The 25083-nt window shown below is 40.6% G+C and overlaps 1 protein-coding gene across 1 annotated transcript in view; it reads right to left on the bottom strand.

The window, feature by feature from the left end:
• Ccdc192 (coiled-coil domain containing 192) overlaps positions 1–12201 on the bottom strand; it is a 196592-nt gene extending 184391 nt beyond the window's left edge. The window contains exons 1-2 of the mRNA XM_052155292.1: positions 12140–12201; positions 8134–8185 (exon numbers count right to left, since the gene is read on the bottom strand). Coding sequence (XP_052011252.1) covers positions 8134–8185; positions 12140–12201 — 114 coding nt within the window. The remainder of the gene's footprint in view (positions 1–8133; positions 8186–12139) is intronic.
• Positions 12202–25083: the final 12882 nt, after the last annotated feature.

Here is a 25083-nt window from a genome sequence, read left to right on the forward strand (position 1 = left end):
CTTATCTTGTCATCGTTGTGTGTTCCCTCACACAGAGCTTTAAGAAGAAAGTCAGCTCTTTGAAGCCAGCCACGAAGCAGCCTTGAAGGGTTATTTCTTTAGCCCTCACTGAGTACAGATAATGTAGCACATTAATCAGAATCAGCAAACATACTTTAAAGTAACCAATTTTCTCTGAGAGCTGACCTAACATAAACATCTCAGCTATCATCGAGAGGTTTCAATTTAACTAAATTATTAAGATACATTATGTCAATGTGCTCGACTCTGCTGCAGAGGCTAAGGGCAACCCCACCCAAGACTTCCCCTGAACTCTGGTATCCTTAAACTGCCTCGGGGCTCCCCAGCTCTCACAACCTCTCATTCAGAGAGTGCAGTCACCAAAAGACCACTCATTCCTTTGGGGAGGGCAGGTGTGGATAACTGTTCTAATGCTTTGGGAAGATAGCCTCTCTTGAGAAAATCTTTACCAATTTCAATTTTCTTCAGCAATTAAACTGGGTTCCTCAAGCTGAATCGATTGATTCCTGTCCTCAAAAGACACTTCTGCTTATTCAGCCCCTTTCAGAAGAGGAACAAGTTACACACTGTCTTAGTTAGGGTTTCCATTGCTGTGAAGAGACACCATGACCAAGTGGAGGAGCATGGCAGTATCTAGGCAGGCATGGTGCAGGAGGAGCTGAGAGTTCTACATATTCAGTCAAAGAAAGCCAGGGGCAGGCTGACTCTTGTGCATTGGGTAGAGCTTCAAAGCCCACCCTCACCATGACACATTCCCCCCAACAAGGCCATACCTCCTAACAGAACCACTCCCTATGGGCCAATCATATTCAAACCACCACACACAGAATTGGGTTTTATCAAAAATGTTAACATAGAGGAACGCTCGGTCTCTCTAAGAAGCAGACATTTAACCTCTCCTAATTCTGTCCATACATCTGTCTCAACATTGCCACTCACACAGAAAATAACATATCTGTTTCACAACACTAGAGTTCTTTCTCTAAATAGTATCCAGTTATTTGGACCTTTTTGCTATTTTAAGGGACCAAATGATGAAAAAAAGGGGGGGGGCACCTAATGGAACAATTTTGCAGACAATCAACTGCTTCCATTTATAAAGGTGCCTTGCTCCACTCACCCCTCCTGGGGGAATTCTGGAAACCATTCTCTGTGTAAACAGTCTGTTCCAGAGACACATGCTTTCTAAATCTCTTTGCTTGCTGGCATCCTTAAGAACTGAAAGAAACGCATTTGTGTGAAGACAGGATCTTTTGTTTCTTATACATCTACTCTATCATAGAAATTAAAAATAAATTAGGTCAGCATTCCCAGAGGCCTAGGAAAGACCATTTCCTCTCCAGCTCTTTGTCCAACTTCATTTGAATCTAAGTCTTTTTTCACAGCCTTGACTCCCAAGTTAAACAGAACGTATTATTAAAATGGGATGCTAATGAAAAGGCCAATGCTTTTCTTTTTCTTTCCTTTTACCTTTTTTTGTCTCTCTACAGTATTTCTTTTCTTAAGTTCAATTCTATTCCTAAAATCTTTCTTTGTATTGAGTTAAAATACCTATTCATCCAAACATTGCAGAAATGTCTCCCAGGCCCCTCACATGACCTCATTGCTTCAGCTTGTGAAGTAGTTTGGACCATGTGATTTCATTCTCCAGTACAGTGGGAGCAGCTGTATGCTGGATGCTGGGTGAAGGGCTCATTGTGTGTATTTGTCCCCTCTTCTTTGTGGCCATTGCAAGCATGTGCTCAGCTGAAGTACCCTCCCAGAGGCCCCCTAAGAACTACTCTGAACCCCTCTGTCTGATACTTTGGATGGGTTTTGTGATAGATAAATACATCATTTAGATAAATAAAATATTATATTTTTGTGATTGATTAGGTTTCCAAACCGAATGACAATCAAATTAAATAAAAATTGATTGGCATTTTAATCTTTCTTCATATTAACTCAATGATCAAATTATCCTTTACAAAGGTATAATTATGCTTATTTTTCCATGCTCTACTAACTCAAAAATTACTGTAGAAATATATTTGGTATAGAATTCAGGCTACAAAACTTTAATCCAATAAAGTGAGGTGAGTGTGTGGGACAGGACTGGAGCTAGAGACAGGAGAGTAGGCTATGTGTCAACGACTTTCAAATTATGAGAATTCAGGGCACAAATAACTGTGAAATGAGCAATAGTTAAAAACCCCAACTGACATCTTACTCTCAAGATCTGGGAAGGAAGAAGAAGTTTATTTGTATGTGTTACTTGTGGTTTTTAAGGAATTCTTAGGAAGTTTTCATTGTCTCTATTTACCATGGATATATATGATGTAATGGCACTATTCTATATAGAGCGAGCACACATGTAGAGCATTCTCACCATGCTTAACCCTCTGCTAGCTTGGTTTTCTGTTGCTGTGCTAAAACATTAACCAGGATCAACGTGGGGAGGAGAAGGTTTATAAGTTTATTCGGCTTACATGTCTCTCTGTCATAAGTCCCTCCGTGAAGGGAGGCAGAGAATGAGTACATCCAAAAGCATGCTGACCTGGAGTCTCAGCCCTAGAAGCAGGAACTCAAGCACAGACCATGGAGTAATACTGTTTACCATTTTCTAAAGTTATTTCTTCTTTAAATAACACAAAGCCACTGCCTGTTCAGGATGACTCTGCTGATGGTGAACTGGGCCCTCCCACAGCCCTCACTTCAATCATTAATCAAGAAAATGCCCCACAGCCATGCCCACAGGCCAATCGGATGGAGACAGCTCCTCAGTTATCAGGTAACTCTAGTTTGTATCCTAAAAAACAAAAACAAGCAAACAACAACAACAAAAACTCAGGCCTAACTTGTACACCCTAGTACACCCTTTCCTTTCTCACTCCCTGCATATTTGTGTTCTTTTGTGGAAAAAATATTTTAGATTTAATATAAGAACATCACACCACCTTATTTAGTGAAATATCTTACTTGCTTTTACATAAAAAGCATTTAAAAAGCTATTCACTAAAACACTGAGAAAGACTTCTCTAAAGAGCTGTTGAAAGTTAGTTTCTCTTCCTGATCTTCCTTCTATCCACAGTGTGAGCACACTAGCTCTTCCTATGAATTCTCAATCACAAAACCTCCTTCATTAGCTGACAACTAACTTTGATTCTGTGACTATGCTAAGGTCAGGATAACTGAGCTGGAAAGAGACATCTGGCACCAGAGGTCTGATCAGCCGCAGCACAGATGGAAGAAAGATCCTAAGGAAGGCAATAGAGTACCAGCTCATCTCTAAAGCCATCTTGGAAAGTCTGCCATGTCTAGTGAATGGTCCCAGCCACAGCTCAGAGGCCCTGCATCAAGTCATCTTGGGAAGCCCCCTGTCATCTTGAGGCAACTGCTCTCAACAGAAGAGAATTCCTGAAGAGAAACTCAGCTATCAATCAAATGAACTCAAAATGGATCTTAGTCCTAATTTTAAAATCCAAAACTATGAAACTTTTAGACAAAATCTTGGGAACAAATATATGCATCCTAGGGCAAAGCTTTCTTAGATGCGATGCCAAAAGCATGAGCCGTGAAAGTAGCCCTTATTAAATTAGATTTCACCAAACTGAAACCTTCTGCTCGCCTCAAAACACTGCTAGTCAAACAAAGAGAACAAACCAAGACAGAGGACAGTGCTGCCAGAATGACAAGGTACAAAAAAAAAATACTTTAACCCCAAATCTATTTTCTAAAAACTCTCAATAGCAAATAATAAGAAACAATAAGCAATACAACACACAAGTGAACAAAAAGTGTCAGTATCAGAAAAAGGTGACATAACTGTGTAAAATGCTTGATATTATTTGTTATATAAGGCAATGCAGATTAAAAGCCACAATGAGATATAATTATAAGAAAAAATAAATACAGTTAAAAGGGCTATCTCAATCAGGTTTGGAAATAATGTATAGGAACTGAAATCTCTCATGCCTGTGGAAACGATGCAAAAGTGGCAAGGACCGCTTTGCAAAACAATTTAGCAATTAAACAGATAAGTCAGAGCTACATTATATGACTCAACCATTCCAGGCCAAGGTATTTACACAAGAGGGGGAAAAAGTCATTTCCATACAATGACTGGAACACTTACCATATGATTCAACCAGTCCAGTCCTCAGAGTTTACCCAAAAGAAGTGGAACCATATGTGCATACAAAGACCCAACCATGAACACCCTGGGGTTCATTTCTAAGAACCCAAACCTGGAAATAACATGAATGTCAGTCAACAGACAAAAAGATAAACACAGATGTGCATCCCATACAAAGGAATCTGATTCCGCAGTAAGAATGAACTGCTGACATATTGAAATGTAAATGGACGTTTTGTTGTTGCTGTTGTCATTGTTGTTGTTGTTTGAATCAACAAGGCTGATGCAAAAGGTACCAACTTCCTGACTCCCTGTATTTGAAGTTCAGGGAAAGGTTGGAGGGCCATGTTTGTGTGAGTGTGTGTCTGTGTGTGTGTGTTGGGGGGGTATTCCACTGGACACAAAGTTTTAGGATTGATGGATATCACTATTACACTAACGGAGAGGATGGCTTCCCAAGGCTAATTGTGTATCAGAGCTTGTGTACTTGACTCAGGACTCAGGAAGAGAAGCTGGAAGGCAGGAAGGGAGGAAGGATTCAAGCAGAGCAAATGCTCTGAGTCATTACTTTTTCCTCGTCAAAGTGGTGAACTTTGAAATCTAACCTATTTTCTAGAACCCCAGCAAATCTTTCCATTTAAATATACATAGAGACACAGGCCTGTGTTGTCCTCATTTGAAGAATGAAAGGGCCTTGAAATCCCTTGAAATTCTCCTTTAAAGTACAGTGGCCTGTTGACACCTTGATTCATTAATGGTTTGAACTTCTGCTCATCAAAGGGAGGGATCTTCTAAAAGCCCCATCTTAGAATGTGAAAATGTGGAGAAAATGGAAATCTGGCCCTCGCACCTGCTGCTACAGGCAGAGCGGAGCCAATGACATCACATGACTCATAGCGTCTCTCTCCATCTTCACTTCATAAAATGTGGCTTCACTTAGCTAGCTTCCAGCCATCTTGTAAACCCAACCGTGGAAATTCAAAACCCCAGAGAACTTTTGTATTCTTTGACACGAAACAAATTGTTCTTCAAAGAAGCTGTCACACCAGCAGTGTGACATCACAGCTGGGAAGAGAATAGCTTTGGGGTGAATTTAGGGTACCTGACCCATAGCCATACCCTTGCCTTCGTGTGTGTCTCCCCTTGCAACCAGGGACTTCAGTATCCCCCATTGCTGGGATTCTCAAGTGTGACTCGAGGAGAGCAATCCTGATCATTTTCAGGCCAATCCTCTGTACAATAGAATTTTTTATTTTCTGAACAGCTTTAAATGAGATGATACACACCAATGTTTTCTGAAAGAGGATGGCAAAACAGGGCAAAGAAAATAGCTCGAGTAATTTCTTGATTCTCCAACTGGCCAACAGGAATAAGTGAGACATCCGGGTCCCCTTGAAGTGTATCTAGCTCTCATCAGATTGTCCTATAAATGTCCCTATCAAATGTGAGCACCTTTAACTTTATTACTTAGTGCTGGAAGTTCCTTCATCCTCCCTCAATCACAGCTTCTTCATGGTTAAGATCAAGGAGAAGAAAATAGTCAACCTAATGGCCATGTCTTTTGGACTCTACATGCATGCTGCTTTAAGAACATGAAGGGGCACATTCTGCTTGATCCCCTCAGCCTATAATTTTTACCTCAAATCATACCGACAGAGAGTCCTTTAGATGCCTGAAATTTGGTTTCAGATTCACTGAGACTAATAAAGTCAATCCCTTTAATAACTCACAGCTTACCAAGTGCGACAGACAAGTAGACTGTGTGCCAATATGCCCACACGGTCAAGAGATCCTCACACAACTGAAGCAGATTTGATCTTTCATATCCCCCATTTTCTCTGCCCAAACTAAAACTAATCATTTTAAGAGAGCCAGCTGAATGCCACCTGGAATTTGGTGCCTCGTGGGACATAGTGTTCTGAGGTTCTCTGCCTTAAAATTTCCATGACTTAACAGGACTGTGTGGAACAGGGGGCAGCATGGGTATGTTCCATGGCCTCTGAGGTCTGGGAGCCTGACTTCCTCCAGCTAACTGAAATTCTCTAGGGATGTAAAAAGAACAGGAAGGAAAAAAGAGCTTCTCCAAGCCCCAGACATCCAAATCATGTCAACTTGGAAAGGGTTGGATTATTAATTCTGAGAAGCTAAGTAGGAGCCCCAGGTAGAATCCTAATATGGTTAGTGTCCTTGTCAGTGGTTTCCACCAAGAGAATACTGATAAATAGACACACTTAGAAGAAAGGACAGTATTCACAGACATTGGGGCCATGAAGTGTCCCATTTCTCAGACTCAGAGGATGCCATCAAATAGAAAGGCAACGGGAGAGTCATTTTTAGATCATGTATTCATAAATAGCTTCATTATATAAAATAAAAATTTATTATTAGTTTTTGTCCTACCTAAGCCCCTTACCCCCCAAAACAGTGTAGATAGGCTACATTTTTAATTAAAACCATTTAATAAGTTGAATGTTTTAAGTAGGGTTCTATTTAATATCTTTTCCTAATAAAAATCTTCTATCTGAAAATGGTTCATGGATTTGAGAGCTATGTTCAGTTTGTCTAGGACTAGAACTATACTAAAGAATATATGTGTATTAATTGTGTTATTAAATATACACTTATATTATTTTATGTATATTAGTGCTTAGTCTATATGTGTGCACCATGTATATTCCTAGTGCCCATGAAGGCCAGAAAAGGGCATCAAATCTTGTGGAACTGGAGTTACTGATGGTTATAAGCTACCATGTGGGTGCTGGGAACTGAAGATGGGTCCTCTTCAAGAGAGGCAAGTGCCCTTTACCACTGAGTCATCTTTCCAGCCAGAGAGGTTAGCATTTTCTGAACTAAGTTACTTGTAAAAAGGTGATATACTAGGTATATATCTCCCAAGCAAATTGTTCTAACCCATGATGCCAGGGAGAGACCAAAGACTGCAAATGCTGAGAAAGCAAATGGTCAGAAGAATGTCCTGAAGCCCAGGGCCCCACTGAGAACAGCCTCCTGATACCCATGGGGGCCCACTGAGAACAGTCCATGCAGTAGCAACCTCAGGTTTCTAGGTCCCGTGCGAGCTGTTTTAGGATGCTGACCATCTCACCTGAAGTTGATTACTCAATCCACATCAGCAGCAGCTGTGTAGGTGAAAAGTGATGCTCACAGAGATTAGAGGAATCCCCTGCAATCACACAGCTTAAAGGGGAGAACCTGGACCTGGAGCTGTGTTTTGAATGATAGTTTTATAATTAGTTACACTAAACCACCCTCTGTCACTCAGATCTCAGTTTAAGAAAACTTTTGGGTTGTGTCTAAAAAGTCCTACAAGTGAACCAAAGGAGGCTGAGGAAAACTTAAGGAAAAGTTTTTACACGTGAGGGGAAAAAATAGTCACTATACTCCGAGCCTTGCCTAACTCAATGGCCATGTAGATTTCTTCAAAGGCCAGAGAGAGACACAGCGGGCTTGGAGAAGAAGGGGTCAGTGGTCCCAGTACATAACAGAACTGTGAGAGACCTCTGAGGCCAGATGCAGTTATTTCAATTACTTTGAAAGACACCCAAACTGGGTGTGTCTGGAATAAACGATCCTAAACCCAACTTAACTAAGCCAAATAAGATGCTCTGCTGGATTTATGTCATGTCTCAACTCCAGAATTTCTGTATATATAAACAAATGAAATAGCCCAGGAAGTCTAAGCTATCCTAGGGCCACAAAGAACAACGTGATATCAATGATGTATTAAAATGGGAAAGGCTACACCGCATCACTCTTATCTGCCATCTCTTTCTCCTTTCCCTCCCCCATACACCCTTTCTCTTTCTTTCACTCTCCTACTTAGGAAAGAACAGTACACCATTTGTTTAAAAATATCTACTAATAGGATGTGAAAACTAAATTTATCAAGAAAACTCAATATTAAGTTAAATTGCATTATTTTTGTTTTTGTTTTTGTTTTCTTACAGAAAAAAAAAAATCAGGCAAAGTTTATTTCTTACCGCTGTTCTGTTTTGTGGCTGATTATCTGACTGATAACTTCCAAGCATCGACCTGGGTGACATGAGGAAAAGAAAGAAGAGTTTAGAACTTCAGAATTTTAGTTTAGGCAGCTACACACATAGTATACACAAACACATAGACACACACATACACAGAGAGGGGGAGGAAGAGAGAGAGAGAGAGAGAGAGAGAGAGAGAGAGAGAGAGAGAGAGAGAGAGAGAGAGAGAATTTCCCATAAATGTTCTGCACATTTCACAAGGAAGTGAAGGTAACAGAACATAAACTTTTGGTGGAAGATGAAATAGCCTTTAAAAGCTGTCTTGAGAATAAGCAGACTGAACAGTGGTACAATGTGTGCTGAAATCCTGCAAAATCTCTCCTTTCAACTCAAAAAGAAAAGGGAGGAAGGTGCATCCATACTGTGAAAAGGCAGGCAAGGCAGTGACCCTCTCCTTCCTCTCCTCTGTTCCCTCCTCCCATCCCCTCCCTTTCCCCCAGTCCAATCCCAGGCTTACAGATACAGTATTTGTTTCAGTTTGAGCCTCCTTGGCTCTTCTAGTTCTGCTTGATTCCTCGAACACACTTTGTGACAAAAACTTCTTTATCCACGGCCCCAGTTCCTTTCCTCTTCATCTTGTACTAAAGCCATTCCTTTTATCAGGATTTCCCTAGCACCACTCCATCAGAACGTGAGGCATCGCCAGGGCTCCCCTCATTGCTATCTGTACTGGTCCTGTGACAATTCACCTTCACAGCTTTTGATAGGATCCATCCCTTCTTCATCCTGGAAATACATTTTTCACCTGGCTCCCAAAGCATCCCTAACCCTTAGGAATACATATGAGTCCCTCTGACTTACTGTTCTTTCCTTCCTGTCTCTGTCCAAATCCCATCTTCTCCACAGACCTACCATATGCATCTGACTTATAACCAAAGCTCACATCTCACTGCTCCTGAGTTTTCCTCACTGCTGTCAATATTTTCTGGTGTTCTATAGAGTTCACTTACTTATTATACTTGTATCTCGTAACAACTGACCAGGTACATTCCTTGAATGTATAGGACACCTTTTCCTCGTGTCTTTGTTACTCTATCCACAGCACCTTCTACGTGTGTTCAAGAATTGGGGGTTGACTTTAAGGCCTTGCACATGATAACCAGTAGGTAAGCCCATGGAGTGGCCTTCCAGCTCCAATATTTAGCACCCTGAAGACTGGAAGGCTGGTTAACATTGAAAGAATCAATGAGTAGATGAGTTTTTAATGAACTTCAGAGTTGGCACATTCAATTGCATAGTTGCCAACTGATGAGCCTTCCTTTAAAGCCCTCAACCTACTCAACTTCTATCCTAAGAAATAGATTTTTTTCATTTTTACAATTATGTCTATGGTTATTGCTTACTTTTCTAACTTCTCAAAGATATCACTTATAAAAGCTCACAAAGCAATCAGTGGCAAATGAGTGAAATTAATCCAATTTTCACTTAATGGAAGAAGACATGAGTTCTAAGACATGTAATTGCTTTCCTTGAATCATATGTTCACTAGTAAAATAAGGTATTCTGTTGCTTTCTTTCAGACAGTTCCTCTTTCTCACGGAATGAAAAGCAACCTTCTGGTTATAATTGTTGGGAAAATCAACATGTAGCATTGAATGACTTTAATGATCTAGGCTTTAATGATCTAACTTTTCATCTTCGATTAGTGTGCCTCACACAGCTGATGTGCTCGCGAACTATATGAAGTGATGATTTCAGAGTATGTGCTTCAGTCATTTCTTTTTAGTAAATTCCTTGACATCTCTTATCTTGCTGAAAGTTTGTTACTTCTTTATACCACACTCAATGTTGCTTCTTCCAGAAACATCTTGGACCCTCTGTATTTCACAAGTAGTTAGGTACCTCACACCTCAATTATAGCCCTCATTTTGTTTAACTGTATATATAATTGTGTATCTGTGGTTTTTAATTTCTCAGTGACACCTTTATAGGGAACAAGTGCTATACTTTATTTATATAATAGCATGTTCATGTTCTGTGATCATAACATACACAACTGGCTTACTTTGATAAGCCAGGCATGCACAACAAAACCCACCCAATTCTAACAAAGCACAAAACAAAACTACTGACTTCAAAACAAGAGAGCCTTGGCCACCTGACAATAACATTTACAGGTCATGAGTCACGGCCCCAGAGTAACCATAGCAACTCAGCATACACACATTGGAGCCACATATAATGATTAAACAAAGCTCTAGAATGCCTATTTATTAGCCCTGAAATAAAACAAGAAGTAATTAACAAATGTATTTCTGAGCCCGTTTTTGTCATAATGTTTTCTTGTTTTAGGAGTCATGGAAAAACTGAAAAGCTTCATTAAACATCTGTGGCATGTGCCACGCAGTGATATCACATGAGGCTGGAAGAAGTTTATCTTCTCTCAACGCCTTACTGGAGCATAAACATTTCTTTCCACTTAATAACATTTGACGGCTATCTTTTCCTCCATGCCTTTTACTTTATGGCTGGGTGAATATATGATTTCAACATAATTGGTTTGGCAGCACTGATGGTGAGCACCCTGTTCTTACAGGAGAGAGAGGTCCCAGGAAGATGCTTGTTTTGGCCCTTAGATTTGGAGCATCCCAGAGTCTAACCTTCCTTTGTTTAGAAAAATTAGAATCAAGTTCCCATGTGGTTTGTGAGAATGAAGAGGGTTTGTCTTAAGGGTATGGGAAGAGGGGAAAGGAACATGACAAGTGTAATTTAGGAGACTAGTTCATACCTGCTCAGAAGAGAAAATGCTGCTCTGAACCCATCTCAGGATCAAGAATGGCAGGAGGGTATCCCTGCCTTTACTGCAGAAGCCCTGGCTGGTACCTGCATCCCACAGTTGCCTCTGTGTATCAGAACAAGGGCCCACAGTACACTTAACAATGAGAACTGTGTCCTTCCTTGCCCTGGGCATCCCTGTTGCTTCACACTGGGCTATTCATGTCACAGTTGATAATCACAGAACATTTTGCCTCCATTTGGAACACTATGTCCACCTTTTTAATTGCCTGCATGTCCAAATATCAATCCACTAGGTGATTTTTGTAAGGCAAATTAAGAGAAAATGGATGCTTGCCAAGTTTCATTGTTTCAAAATAGAAAAAAAATGAAGTTGAGCATCTTCTGAGGTTCACAGATCACAAATAGAAACATGATTTTTACATAAAAATGTAAGAGATAAATAAGTTTTCTCTACTAGTCGTGGACCTCTGAGCCACTGTCAAAAGCAAGGCTCACATATTCACTAAAATGTAAACATAGTTTAGACCCAATCAAAGCAGAAAACAGGGCTGTATGCAACCATTCCACACACTGCCCTCCAGTTGGCAACCACTTCTACAAAAGGGGCACAATTGTTTCACTCAAGATCAGAAAGGAAGTTCTGAATGGAAGTTAGCTCCATATTTGAAAGGGAAAATGTGTATTGAGCCCACATGCACATTTTCCAGTGATTGACTGGAGATCGATTATAGAGGTTGTCTCTACTTCTATTCCTGTGGTCATGGCTAGTTGGCATTGTTTACTTGGAGGACAGGTTTAGGAGGAACACCCCAGTATTGTATGTCTCCTACATCATGGGAGGACAGTGGGGATAGTGCACCGTTTTTCTGTGGCTCTGAAAAGAGGGCTGGCTGGTTCAGCACCCCTATTCCCGCACTCTGAAGGCACTTGGGATGGACAAGTGTTTAATTCTGAGAAATGTATATGAAGAACATTTTTTACTCATTTGACAACACTTGTTGAGATCTGTCGTATGTCAGGCCTTGTGATCTGGGAAGACACAGTCATCCATAGAAAAAGGTCACTTACCGGGAAAGAAAAAAAAAAGTCTCTTTGATGTTTTCTCCAAGACTTTAAAGAAAGGTTATCTTTGAAGTATGAAGTGAAGGTTGCTTTAATCCAGAAATTTCCATGGATTAATTTGGGACCGAAGGAGTTAGGTACTCACCTGCATCTCGCTGAGGTCTCAATATCCGGGATTACAACTTTCTTGCTGTGACATCCTCCCATCTCAAGGCAGGCCCATTGAGATCCTCTGTCCATGGACAGACACCAACTAACCTCATTCCTTAGAGTTTTGGAATCCCTGGCACTGCTCTGCTGTCCATTGTTGCTAGGCAACTACAATGACAGTTAACTGCCCAAAGCTAAAAAGAATCCATTACAGAGCCACGGGCTTCCCTCAAAACATCTCACAAATCAGATGCAGGCCCAAGGACAGATGGAGAAACGTCACAGAGCCGTCATTTCTGGGAAATTGAATCAAAGCATAAGAGGAGCACTGGATTAGTGCTTAGAACAGATATTTAAAATCCAGGTCTAATGCCAAGGAGGCAGTTGTCCCTCTGCTGTCTGGCAGAGGAGCAAACTCAGAAACAGATTGGTTTATGCTATGCTAAGCTGCTGTCCCTGTGTCTTCACAGAGGGGATCTCAGCTGACAGAGCTATGCATTCAAGCTCCCTAACACAGGTTTGAGCAGGTAATATATTGATGATGTCTGGTTCCTGTCACAACATATCTGTAATCTTCTGTGCTAGTCAGGCTTTCTATTCCTGCACAAACATCATGACCAAGAAGCAAGTTGGGGAGGAAAGGGTTTATTCAGCTTACACTTACAAATTGCTGTTCTTCACCAAAAGAGGTCAGGACTGGAACTCAAGCAGGTCAGGATACAGGAGCTGATGCAGAGGTCATGGAGGGATGTTTCTTATTAGCTTGCTTCCCCTGGCTTGCTCAGCTTGCTCTCTACCAGCCCAGGGATGGCACCACCCACAATGGGCCCTTCCATCCTGATCACTAGTTGAGAAAATGCCTTACAGCTGGATCTCCTGGAGGCATTTCCTCAACTAAAGCTCTTTTCTCTATGTTAACTCCAGCTTGTGTCAAGTTGGCACACAAAACCAGATGGTACACCCTCCTTATTGTTTCTCAGAATATACCTGTCACTTTCTCCCAGACAGTGGCTGTACCTTTCCCTGGAGGTGTTGGCAGCCCCTCCTTCCTGCTTCTGTAGGATTACACATAAGGGCCCTGCGGTGTACAGATAAGAAACACCCCTGAGTTCTTGATTCATGTGTTTTGAACTCAAAGTACTCACACAGCTCATACCAAAATACATTAGTTAGGATGAAAACAATTTTTTCAACACTATGAATAAATTGATATGAATTGAGCACTTGGTGGGCCAGTTAGAGAAGCCAACACTAACTGTGTGTGTATATGTGTGTTCAGGACTGTAGTTGGCATTACAACTGGTTTACAGCCTTTGCAGGATCAGAAATACATCACTCTACTCCATACTTGGGCTTTCTTGAACTGTTTTGGTCTCTTCCAGATTTAATGCCCTGCTATTCCTGTATCCCATTTCATTAAAACCCACATAGTGGGCTATACTTCCATGCCCTTTAAAGACATGGGCTGATGCTCACATGTAGAAGATGGTTCATAACATGAAAGGAAGGTCAACTCAGAAATGGTTAGCAAGAGGCGTTGTGAGCACTAACTATAATGTCTATTAATCTTATTGTATGTCTTACTGATAAAAAAAGAAAGGCAGGAAGACATGGCTGGCACAAAACAGACTTTTATAAGTCCTTGACAAGAAACCTGACTTTTCTATCCTCGCTGGTGCTGCCTTAAAAAGAATGCTGTGTAGCAATGTGAAGGCCTTCACATGATGGCTAAGAAGTGTTCAAGTTCCCTGAAGACATTTATTCACAAAATTCTTGACTAACCAGGTTAATGAAATTAATCATAGCACTCTGTCATGATTAAGATAAAAATCATGTAAATAATTCTATTTTTAAAGTTGGAATTGCATTTTAAGGAAAACCACATTTTCTCTGGGTCTAAAGGAAAAGCATTTTATAACAAATATCTGATGTCATCATTAATATTATCCAAACCTAAAAGCAATGTAAGCTCAGGATGCCTGCTGTAGATGACAATACACTATTAAAAATCTTATCTTATGACCTATCAGATATGTAATTTTTTCCTGTTTTTTTTTTGAATACTTATTTTGTGTTGTGGAAGGAGAATTTACAGATACCATGGTGCAGAGGTCAGAGGACAGCTTGCAGGACTCACTTCTCTCTACCGTTGTGCATGCCGGGAATCAGACTCAGATTGTCAGAGTGGCAGCAAATGCGTTTACCCACTGCACCATCTTGCTGGCTCTTAAGTATGTATCTTTTCTGACAATCGGGAGTCAAATATGTACACACATGCACTTGTACTTATACACGTATGTACATATATGTGCTTATATGCTTTATGTACTCTGCTGCTAAGTAGGGTTTAAATAGGTTTTAACAGGGCCAGAAAAGACAGGAGGAAAGGAATATAGGAACAAGAATAGAGCAAGGCAGAACAAGAATAAATTGGAGTGTTGTGACATGGCTGAGATAGAGTGTATTATACTCGGTCTTAAAATAGGAATATTATAGTAGAGGTCTTTGGGGTCTGCTACACTCATGTGTTCATTTACTTTCATTAGTTCACTTGTTACTTGACAACTCTTTCCTGAAAACACAGTATGTGCTATACATAGTGGCAGCGTGAACAAATCAATCCTGCCCCAGTTTTCATGGAGCTGATAACTCAGTCAAGTGACAACAATTGGCTCATGGAAAATGAATAAATAAAGTGGGTTGGAGATTCCAAAACTGTTGCTCTATCTCTGCAGAGGCATAAGCAAGAAACCAAGAAAGCAAATTGAAGTCATTTGAAGTGTACCCCTGTGGAGGTACAATCCTACAGAGAGAAAAACATGGTCTCATTTCTAGAGAGTCCTAAAGAGGTTCTGTGTGTTCTCAGTGTGATATCCATTGAGACTAGACTGGAGGCTGGGTCCAGATCAATGGATTTGTGTTTGGGTAGGAGAAGAGGAGACAGGAGAGTTGATGGAGAAACCAGAGTAACAGCCTATGAACGGACCCAGAGCAGCACCAGCACAACGGGGCATGACCCACTGACCGAAAGGCTTGCTGTCTGTCCCTGAATGCACTGGTTCCCTTGTCATATTGTTTGGTCCTCTTCCCCGTGATGTCAATTACTTGGCACAGTGGGTCTCATTACCTCCAGGCTCCCCATCTGTTTTCATAGAGAGCAGTGTTTAGCTACACGAGCAGAGACTTTTCTCTTACCCATTTTGATCCTAAACTCTTTCTTTCCCTGGGGAACACAGCCATCACCACAAAAGCTTTTATTATGAGTGAGCATGTAAACTTCCCCCTTTATGGTTTGTTTGTGGTAGAAAATGGCACGTCTAGTCTCCCATCTTACGGCTCCTCACCAAAGCGAGCATTGGTTGTCAGGGTGTCCTAGCAATAATGTTTTCCTCATGCTGTATGCCTTACCTTTACCGGGTCAGTAAGTTCAGGTATCCAGCCTCCATCTCGTATGCTAAGGAAAACCAGACATTACCACACCCATGTTCATCTGAGCCTTGCTGCCCATCACAGGACCCAAGGGGAGAATGTGAAGTCTCACAACACTTAAACTAGAATAACAGTAGTTTCTTTCTCTTTTTTTGCCTTGAAAATACTGAGCTTCTGAGTGGGACTAACTAGCCTGGATCCGTGGATTTAGTGGCTTAGTGGGTTCCACACTAAGACAAACTTGCTGCCCTCTTCAAGTCCTCCCTTTCCTTGGTAGAGGCTCGCACACACCGAAGATCATGCTGGAGAGGGACACGTACTAGAAAGGACACAGAGGAATGTGAGGAGAACAGGAGTGGGAGGTGACAGAAGCTGGATGGAGCATGAAGGACAGGAGGTGGCCTGTGAGTCAGGGGACACCTGCAGGGAAGGCTGTTCCAGCCAGACCTGGCATCAGGGGGACAGGGAACATGCATGCAGGGTCCTCTGGACTCCACATCTCCATGTACTCTTCTAACAGAAATAAAAAGAACTCCAAAGAGCTCTATAGAAGAGGAGTTCCCTCTTAACATTTCTCTTGATCCACAGAGTCCTCTGACATGCCCTTTGTCACTTCACCAGCAGCTTCAGTCTTGCCAGCTCCCTAAACAGCAGCGTTCTGACCCAGGAGGCAGGACTGGGCTTGGTTAAGTACACACCCAACACTCATTAGCCTTCTGTTGATCCCTTGAGCCCAGTGTCCCACCAGTCCCTTCTCACACACCCCTTCTCTAGATTTGGGTTTGACTGCTTGAAGCCAGGAAAGTCTAATGCAAGCCTTACCATTTCTCATACACTTCAGTTTTCTTTTCCCATACACAGACTTGAGACCTGTCTGCCTCTGCCTCACAGTGTGCACAACACTGCCGAGGAAACGAGGGCTCAAACTTCCCAGCACAACCTCTACTCACTCTTTTGTTTTTATTTTTCACTTTTTTCCCCTTAAAATCTCCACTGTATCAATGTATCTTTGTTTTTCCTATGATCAGCTTATCTTCTCTTTATGATTTCCAAGTCAAAGTAAAACACTCACCCATTTAAGAAATTTTATTTTTATCAGCAGGTCCATCATGTACGATATTAGAGATAAGGCATGATTCAAAGCATGCATGATCACAAGGGCATGGAAGGGTGATGGGGGAAAGAAAGTCATGCATTGTGTAATATTGATCATTGGCAAAACCTGGACTTAACATAGAGATAGGTAGAGGTGGTAGTAGAGGTAGAGATGATGGAGGTGGAGATGGAAATGGAGATGGAGATAGAGATAATGATAGAGATAGAGATGATGGAGTTGAATGTAGAGGTGGACATGGAGAGATGGAGATCATGGAGAAGGAGACAATGACAGGCAAGTAGAAGAGGACTATTTGGGGGAAGCAAGAGATTGATTGGTGGGAGATAAGAGGAAGGGCAAGGTCATATAACGGGGCATAGATGATCAAGTATGATAATACATGAAGAAAACTCATGATATACATGCATGCAACCTATTATTCTTCATTCAAACTAAAAAGAAACATCAATTTTTAAATAGTGTGCTAGAAAGCTAGCCCAGTCAATGCTTGCAGCACAAACACGGAGTGCCTAAGTTTGGACCCCAGCACCCAAGTAAAGAACTGAAGAGAGCCTGAAACCCCAGTACTAAGGAAACAGAGATGATGGATTCTTGGAGATTTCTGGTCAGCCAGACTAGACAAAATGATAATCTCCAGGTTCCATGAAAGAGCATCCCAAGACAATAAGGTAGATGGTGATTGGCCATGAAAGTATCTATGCATACAAGAAACACTGAATGAACTTAGTGTATTTATATATTATATGCATGTTAATATATGCATCATTATTAAACAATAATAATAACTAAGAAAAAGAGGCCATGAATTTGAGAAGGAAGTAAAAAAGAGAAGGAACATAGGGGGAGATGGAGGGAAGGAGGAGGAGAAAGTAAACACAATACTTATATGTGAAATTCTCAGAAACGTAGAATCAAAAAGCCAGGTAGATCTAATTGAAGGAGATACCTGGTACTATGAACAACAAAATATGGTGGTTCTTTGTTAATGAAAAAGTGGCTCAGATGGGTTTAGGCTTGTCTTAGGATTTGTATTCCTGCAGAAAATATCATGACAAAGAAGCAAATTGGGGAGGAAAGGGTTTACAGTTTACACTTCCACATTGTTGTTCACCACCAAAGGAAGTCAGGACAGGAACTCTGACAGTGCAGGAACTTGGAGGCAGGAGCTGATACAGAGGCCATGGAAGGGTGCTGCTTACTGGATTGCTTCCCCTGGCTTGCTCAGCTTGGCTTTTTATAGAACCCAGGACTACCAGCCCAGGGATGGCATCATCCACAATGGGCTGGGCCCTTCCCCTTTGGTCACTAATTGAGAAAATGTCTTACAGCTGGATCTCATGGAGGCATTTCCTCAAGGGAGGCTCCTTTCTCTGTGATAACTCCAGCTTGTATGCAGTTGACACACAGAAACAGCCAGTATAAGGCTCAAGATGACCAGGATCCTTTAAGGATCCTGGTCCCTCACTGACCTGTATCCCCAGGCTTTTCTCCCTACACCCCAGTTCCTAAATAATGACTTAGAGGCTTATTATTTATGAATAAATGCCTAGGACATAGCAAGGTTTGTTCTTTGAGAAGCCCTTGGCTTATATTAACCTGTTTATAGTCTATGTCTGCCACGTGACTAGTTACCTCACCTCGGTTTCATTTGTCCAAATTCCTTCGAGTGCAGGCAGAGGATCCCAGTTTATCTTTCCCTTCCAGAGGTCCCACCTTCTATCCTGCCTCTGCTTATTGGCCGTCCCATCAGATTTTATTGACAGGTGACGCTTCCACACAGTATACCCGAGATTTTCCTACACTGATGCTTGCTTATTTGGGTCTTTCAGCTACTCTTTATCAAACCAAAAGTTGATCTCAGAATGGCAGTGTGTTATGTGACTAAGTACATAGGTCAAAAAGGGTAGGGGGTATAGAAAAAGGTGGTATATAGCCACCTTTCTGAATGGCTAGCCAATGACAAAGAGAGAGGAATTACTTGTGATTCTGGGTGCCATTTTGAACCTAATGGGTCATTATGTCTGGACTGGTGCCCAACCTTGAAAGACTAAAATAAATTGCCTAGATCTTGACACTCTGGGTCTTTAGAACTCATTAATAGAAAGTAGGGGGTCTCTGTTTCCACCAAAATATTAGCCTCTGGCACTCTCACACATGCATGCATGCACACAGGCACACACATATACATGCACAGGCATGCTCAAATGCATGCATGCACATAGGAACATACATACATCCAGGAACACAAGACACACACACACACACACACACACACACACACATACACACACACACACACACACACACACAAAACAAACAAAAACTCCCCCCAGACAATGCCTTTATGGATTGGAGCGGTACTTAGACACACAACACATGCTGAGGACTTTCCTCCGGGTTGTTTTTGGTGCTGCCTCTTTAAATCTTCATGTCCTTCCAATGCTACTTCAGACTCTGTAGAAATATTTTTCCCCTAATTATGTCTTTAGTAAGTGTCTCAGAGATTCATTAGCTGCAAAATTAAGTACAATTTTTTTCAAATATTGCATTTTTGCATCTTTGATAATTTTCACAGACTTTAAGTAAAGGATCTAGGGTCAAGCAAATACAAACTGTCTAATTGACAGTATGGAAACCCAGGAAGCCTCGGGAAGCCATCTTTACTTCTAGAACTTTCTCATGTCTCACAGCTAATGGACAAAGATGCTGTAATGGACTTTGCACCACACAAGACACACACAGTTCATAAGTAACAGAAAAGGAAATTCATGGAATTACCTCACAAGGGAATTCTCTTATTCACATAGATAGAAGGCTCAGGGGTTTAAAATGCTTAGGTTTGCCCATCCATAATAATGTTATTATCCAGCAGCATTGTTCCCTATTGCTGTTCTGGGAAGGACAAAGTCTTTTGCTTCAGGCATGTGTTCCCACAGTTTTGGCTGTAGCTAGAGCGACAAGTGATTTTGCTTGTAGGCTAAGATGGAGAAAGAGGATTGCCTCCCATAACCTTAGAACTGAAATCTATGTTGAGTTTTAATTTGGCAATCTGAAATAGCTAGAACCCCATCACTGGGAAAATGTTCATTGTTGCCAACCAGAAATACATGCCCACCCCACGCTAATCATTGTATGAGGGGGGAGACAGGGAGGAGCCACAGAACCCAGCTTTAGAATCATCAGTAGGACCAATCTCACTCAAGTGTGTGGCTAACATGCAGTGGGGAAGGCTGAAAAACGTTGAGGAGGATCTAACTACTGACCAGCAAAAGATAATATTTTCACACAATTGATATATAATTTATGTTTTTTCTTCGTTCCTTATATAATCATTGAAGTAAAGAAGATCATATAATACAATAGAGTATTTCCTCATATATATTCTTTACTTTGCACCCGTATTTTAAAAAAATACTTAACAAATTGCCTTCAGGTGAGATTAGGTGCATTCAACATGGTCTGGACAGAGACTCAAATATTTTCCAAAGTAATCAGTTTTAAAGGCCTTACTGTTTGGGTTAATGATAAATGTTATCAAGAAAAATGTGCTAGTTTAGCATAGATACATCTTTTAGTTCATAGCATATTATTTAACGATGAAGAACATTTAATACAACCATTTTTTTACTGAACTAGGCAATATTTTTCTAAAGGTAGATTTTACAGACCTCCATCTTTTATACCCACTCCAACAATCTGACTCTAAAATGGATAAAGCCATTGACTTTCCTCAAGAGCTCAGTACTAAAGGCACTTTACCATCAGAACCTGTGTTTATTGTCTGCTATGAGCATTGAGACAAGATTCTAATATCCCCCAAGGAAGCTCAGTGCAGGCTGAGATTTCCCGTTTAGCAATAAGCACTGCACTCAAAGCTATATCTTCTGACTTGTTGACTTGTGGGGTCTAAATGCAGAAAGTGACCTTGATTATAAAACAGGATTTGCTTGCCAGCTGTAAAAACCATATTTACAGCAATGCATAGCAGTAGCTGATGAGGTGACGATGCTCCGAAATGATGTAATTTAGTATCTAGAATCATAAACAAAACAGCACACTGCATTAAGAAAGAACAAAACTGTCAGAAAGGTCAGGTTGAAAGGAAAGGTATGGCTGTACACTTTGTTACCAAAGGAGATGAGTGTGTTCCTGTGACCTTCAGCTTTTCCACAGAGCTACAGCAGGGGAAACACCCAATGACTGAAGCTGACTTTACTTAATTCCTGGGTCTCAGGTAGCCCAGGCTGGCCCCGAACTCTTCATGTACAAAACATTGATCTTAAACTTCTGATTCTCCTGCCTTCACCTGCATAGAGCCAAGATTACAGCTGTGTGCCACCACATCCATTTATGTAGTGCTAGGAGTTAAATGTGGGGACTTGTTCCTGCTAGGCAAGCAGTCTACCAACTGACAAGCATCCCACCCCAATATTTTGTATTTTGAATTGGAAAATAATCTGAGAGTAGACATTAGAAAAATTGTAAAATAAATAAGCAGTAAATTGACAAGGGCTTTATGTGAATTTTTTAACACATAATGTCTCTGTTATGTTTGGTGTTCATTTGTATTATTCATAAAATTAACAAACTACTTTGTAGTTGTTGTAGCTTAGGTATCATTTTGGAACTTTATGTCTATTGATATATTCTCTAATTAGAGAGGATGCACATGCTAATGTCTCTGTCCACAACATGAATATATTTCCATCTTCATCAAGCAGCATAGTATCAAAACTGAGCACTTGCCCAGGTCAAAACTTCACCTGAGCACATCCTTTATATTTCTTTTTTTAAAAAATCATTTTATTTATTTACATTCCAAATGTTGCCCCCTTCCCTGTCCCCACCTCCAAGAGTTCTTTACCCATTCCCCTCTTCCCTTTGCTTTTGAGAGGGTGCTTCTACACCCAACCAATTCACTGCCCCCCTTTCTACAGTATTAGGCCCATGCTTTCCCACTGAGATCAGACAAGGCAGTCCTCTGATATATATATATATATATATATATATATATATATATATATATATATATATATATATATATATATATATGCCTGAGGCCATGAATCAGCCCAGTATGCTCTTTGGTTAGTGGTTTAGCTCCCAGGGGTCTGGGTTGGTTGATATGTTGGTCTTCCCATAGGGTTGCTATCCCCTTCAGCTCCTTCAATCCTTTCCCTAATCCTTCCATAGGGCTCCCTAACTTCAGTCCAATGGTTGGCTGTGAGTATCCGCATCTGTCTCAGTCAGCTGCTGACGGAGCCTCTCAGAGGACAGCCATGCTAGGCTCCTGTCTGCAAGCACAACATGGCATCATGAATAGAGTCAGGGTTTGCTGCCTGTCCATGGGATGAATCCCAGGTTGGATCACTGGATAGCCTTTCCATCAATCTCTGCTCCATTTTTGTTCCTACATTTCTTTTAGACAGGAACAATTCTGAGTCAAAAATTTTGATGGTAGGTTGGTGACCTCATCCCTCCACTAGGGAGGACTCAGCATATGTGTATCTGCACACAGAGACACACTAGCATGCACACATACATACATACACACACATACACACACACACATTAATAAAAAACACTAACATCATGTCATATTCACAGGAAGTAGTAGGAATAGAACTCAGGTTGTGCTAAACAAGGGTGGTGAGTGGATTGTGGGGAAAAAAAAGAAAAACTAGGTTAACTCAAAGAAACAGTTCTTGTTGGAATCCCTGGTGTTCATTAAGGATGCCAAGCTACACTGCACAAAGAAGAACTGCCCACAGCCTACCTAACACTTCTCGACCAGTGAATCATTGCTCACCCTTGCAGACTGATAGCTAAGATTTTATCATTTTATAGTTCTATGATCATTATTGATCTTTATTTTATTATTATATAAGGTTTGGGAGACATGCTTACTGAATACAAAAGCAACATAAGTCGTTTGAAGTTCTAACAAGGGGAAAGGCAGGGCAGCCATTGACTTCCAATATATCGTCGTCATTGTCATTTATCATCTACAGAGGATTGCTTCAACCATCCAAGCGCTCATTAGCAAAACAAGTTACACAAACAGCAAATTTGTGTAGGACTGAACAGAAATTACACTGAAAGGAAGAACATGATTCAAATGAAGGAAAAAAACAAAAAGCATGATAATACATTCTAAGAAATGTCAAGCATAAATCATAATCACAATTAATAAGCTTTTACTTCCTGCCACCTACATAGTATGGTTAATGCATAATCACAATTAATAAGCTTTTATTTCCCGACACCTACATACTATGGTTAATTCATAATAGCATTGGAAGTCAATTTTCGAATTTTGATTACTGGAAACTTTTGGTGAGCTATGTTACAAGTACAAAAAGAAACACAAATCTTAAAATAAAAAGAATATTATTTACAATGCCCGGTCTCCTTCAGAAGCCAATTGTCAATGTAATAAAAGTGCAGCGTGCATCATTATGAGTGGTGTTTGTGCAGTTTTCCCTTGGAAAGTACCCAGCCTTCCAGGAACAACCTTTCAATGCGTGCTGCTCCAAACAGATGATAAGCAAATACTTAGCAATAAAATACCTTCCAACTAATAAGAGAAGTATTAACAGAAGTAAGACGGCTTCTCGTTCTGTATGTATCAGACATTGGCTGTCCCTTTAGTCAAGAAAAAGTTCAGCAAAAGCCCTTCCAAGGCTAGTCCAAGAACAAACGCATTCTCTCATGTCAGGATGTTCCCAAAATAAGCCTTCTCATTTGGACGCTCGCTGTGAGCGTATTGAATTCCCTCAATGATCCCGCTGTCATTTTGTGCAGGGTAGGTACATAGCGGCCACCAGACAACCAGTGCAGGCGTTCTCTCACTCCCACTCTAAGAAGTGCTTTTTATCTGACTCCTGATTCTCCTAATGACATTACAAACCAACAGCAAACATCAATCTCACACTGAGCGATCACGGACAAGGGATTCTTAGAATCCTGGAGTTTGAAAGGGGGAATCAATCGGTTGGATGTTGGCAGCACACAGATCCAAACTGCACATGAAACTGTGATGTACGTTTCCCTAGCTCACCAGTGTCCCCCCGAAGCAATTATTCCCCCAAACAATTTATAACCTTAGAAATTAAATACCAAAGCCTTCTAACAGTTAAACTTCATTTGTGCCAGCCTTCTCATGCCTTTCGAAACTGATCTTTAAACATAGATGTAAAAGGAAGCATGATTTATTTTTATTAGCACAAATAAAAAATTTTGCCAGCAGGGAAACCTTTAGAGTCTATCATCCATATGTTATTCTACAATACACACTATTAGAATCCATTTGTTTTAATATGCAGTACCATATACTGGGACGAGGCTAAATATCCAAGAGGAAACTTACTACCCTAGAAGTTCATTTTAAGATATAAATGTCTATTTACTTCCATTAGATCTTGATAGGAAATTAAGTACTTTCTAGAAATGTCCAAAGGATGCTTAATTAGAAGTTGGAATTTGAAGATGTTCTGGAAAAAGAGAGTAATCATGTTTTCTGGTTCTTTGGGGTAGAAAAAAGCATAAATGGATTAGACAGTGTAATTAGATGTTATAGTCCAGCTATATAAAACAACTTATGTTCATAGGACTCCAGTGACATTTATTCTCTGAGTCTGCAACTGTTGAGACATCAGAATTCATAGGTTTAGGTTGAAAATAATTCTAATAAAAAACATTGTGGTATCTGAATGTTTTTTAGGTTGCGTTCAATATCAAACCCTATGTAGGATCTCTCATTACAATTCACTTACACATAAATTCAAATTTGTGTTGAATGAAAACTAAGGATTGGATTACTTTTCAAAATTAAACGTTTATTCATTTAACTAGTCGAACTAGTTTTAAGAACGATTGGCAAGCTCTTTTAGAAATAAAGCTTGGGACATGTGAAGATGTATGGTGTGAGCGCATGGACAGAATATACCTTTCATCAGCTCATTAAGGGAGTATGTGCTTCAAAACACTGAGACACTCTTCCATAAGAAGAATTCTCATTCTCCACGGCAACGCCCACTCCTCACCAGCTAATAGAAAATGAGTTTTGAAGACTGCTTAATTTGTGAGGGAAATATTTGGTTTTCCTAGGAAAGAATCAGAAAAGTGACCATGAAGAAGAAATACACAGGTCTGATGAGCCTGGGGATGGATGCGGAGCCCGAGGAACACCATGGAGGAATCTGGCCTTTGAGCTCTGGCAATGCCGGCCTCCGTGTCCTGGTTCCTGCTTCATTGTTTAGTTCATAAATCAGTGACAGCTGTTTGGACCTCCTAGGAATGAATCACATGAAGAAATAATTTTCCTTCATTTCATCTTACAACTAGGAAGTCGCTACATGGAGATTCAGATACATGTCTTTTTGAAACTCTAA

Source organism: Apodemus sylvaticus, chromosome 13 (assembly GCF_947179515.1).
Source record: "Apodemus sylvaticus chromosome 13, mApoSyl1.1, whole genome shotgun sequence".
In the NCBI taxonomy this organism is placed as follows: Eukaryota; Metazoa; Chordata; class Mammalia; order Rodentia; family Muridae; genus Apodemus; species Apodemus sylvaticus.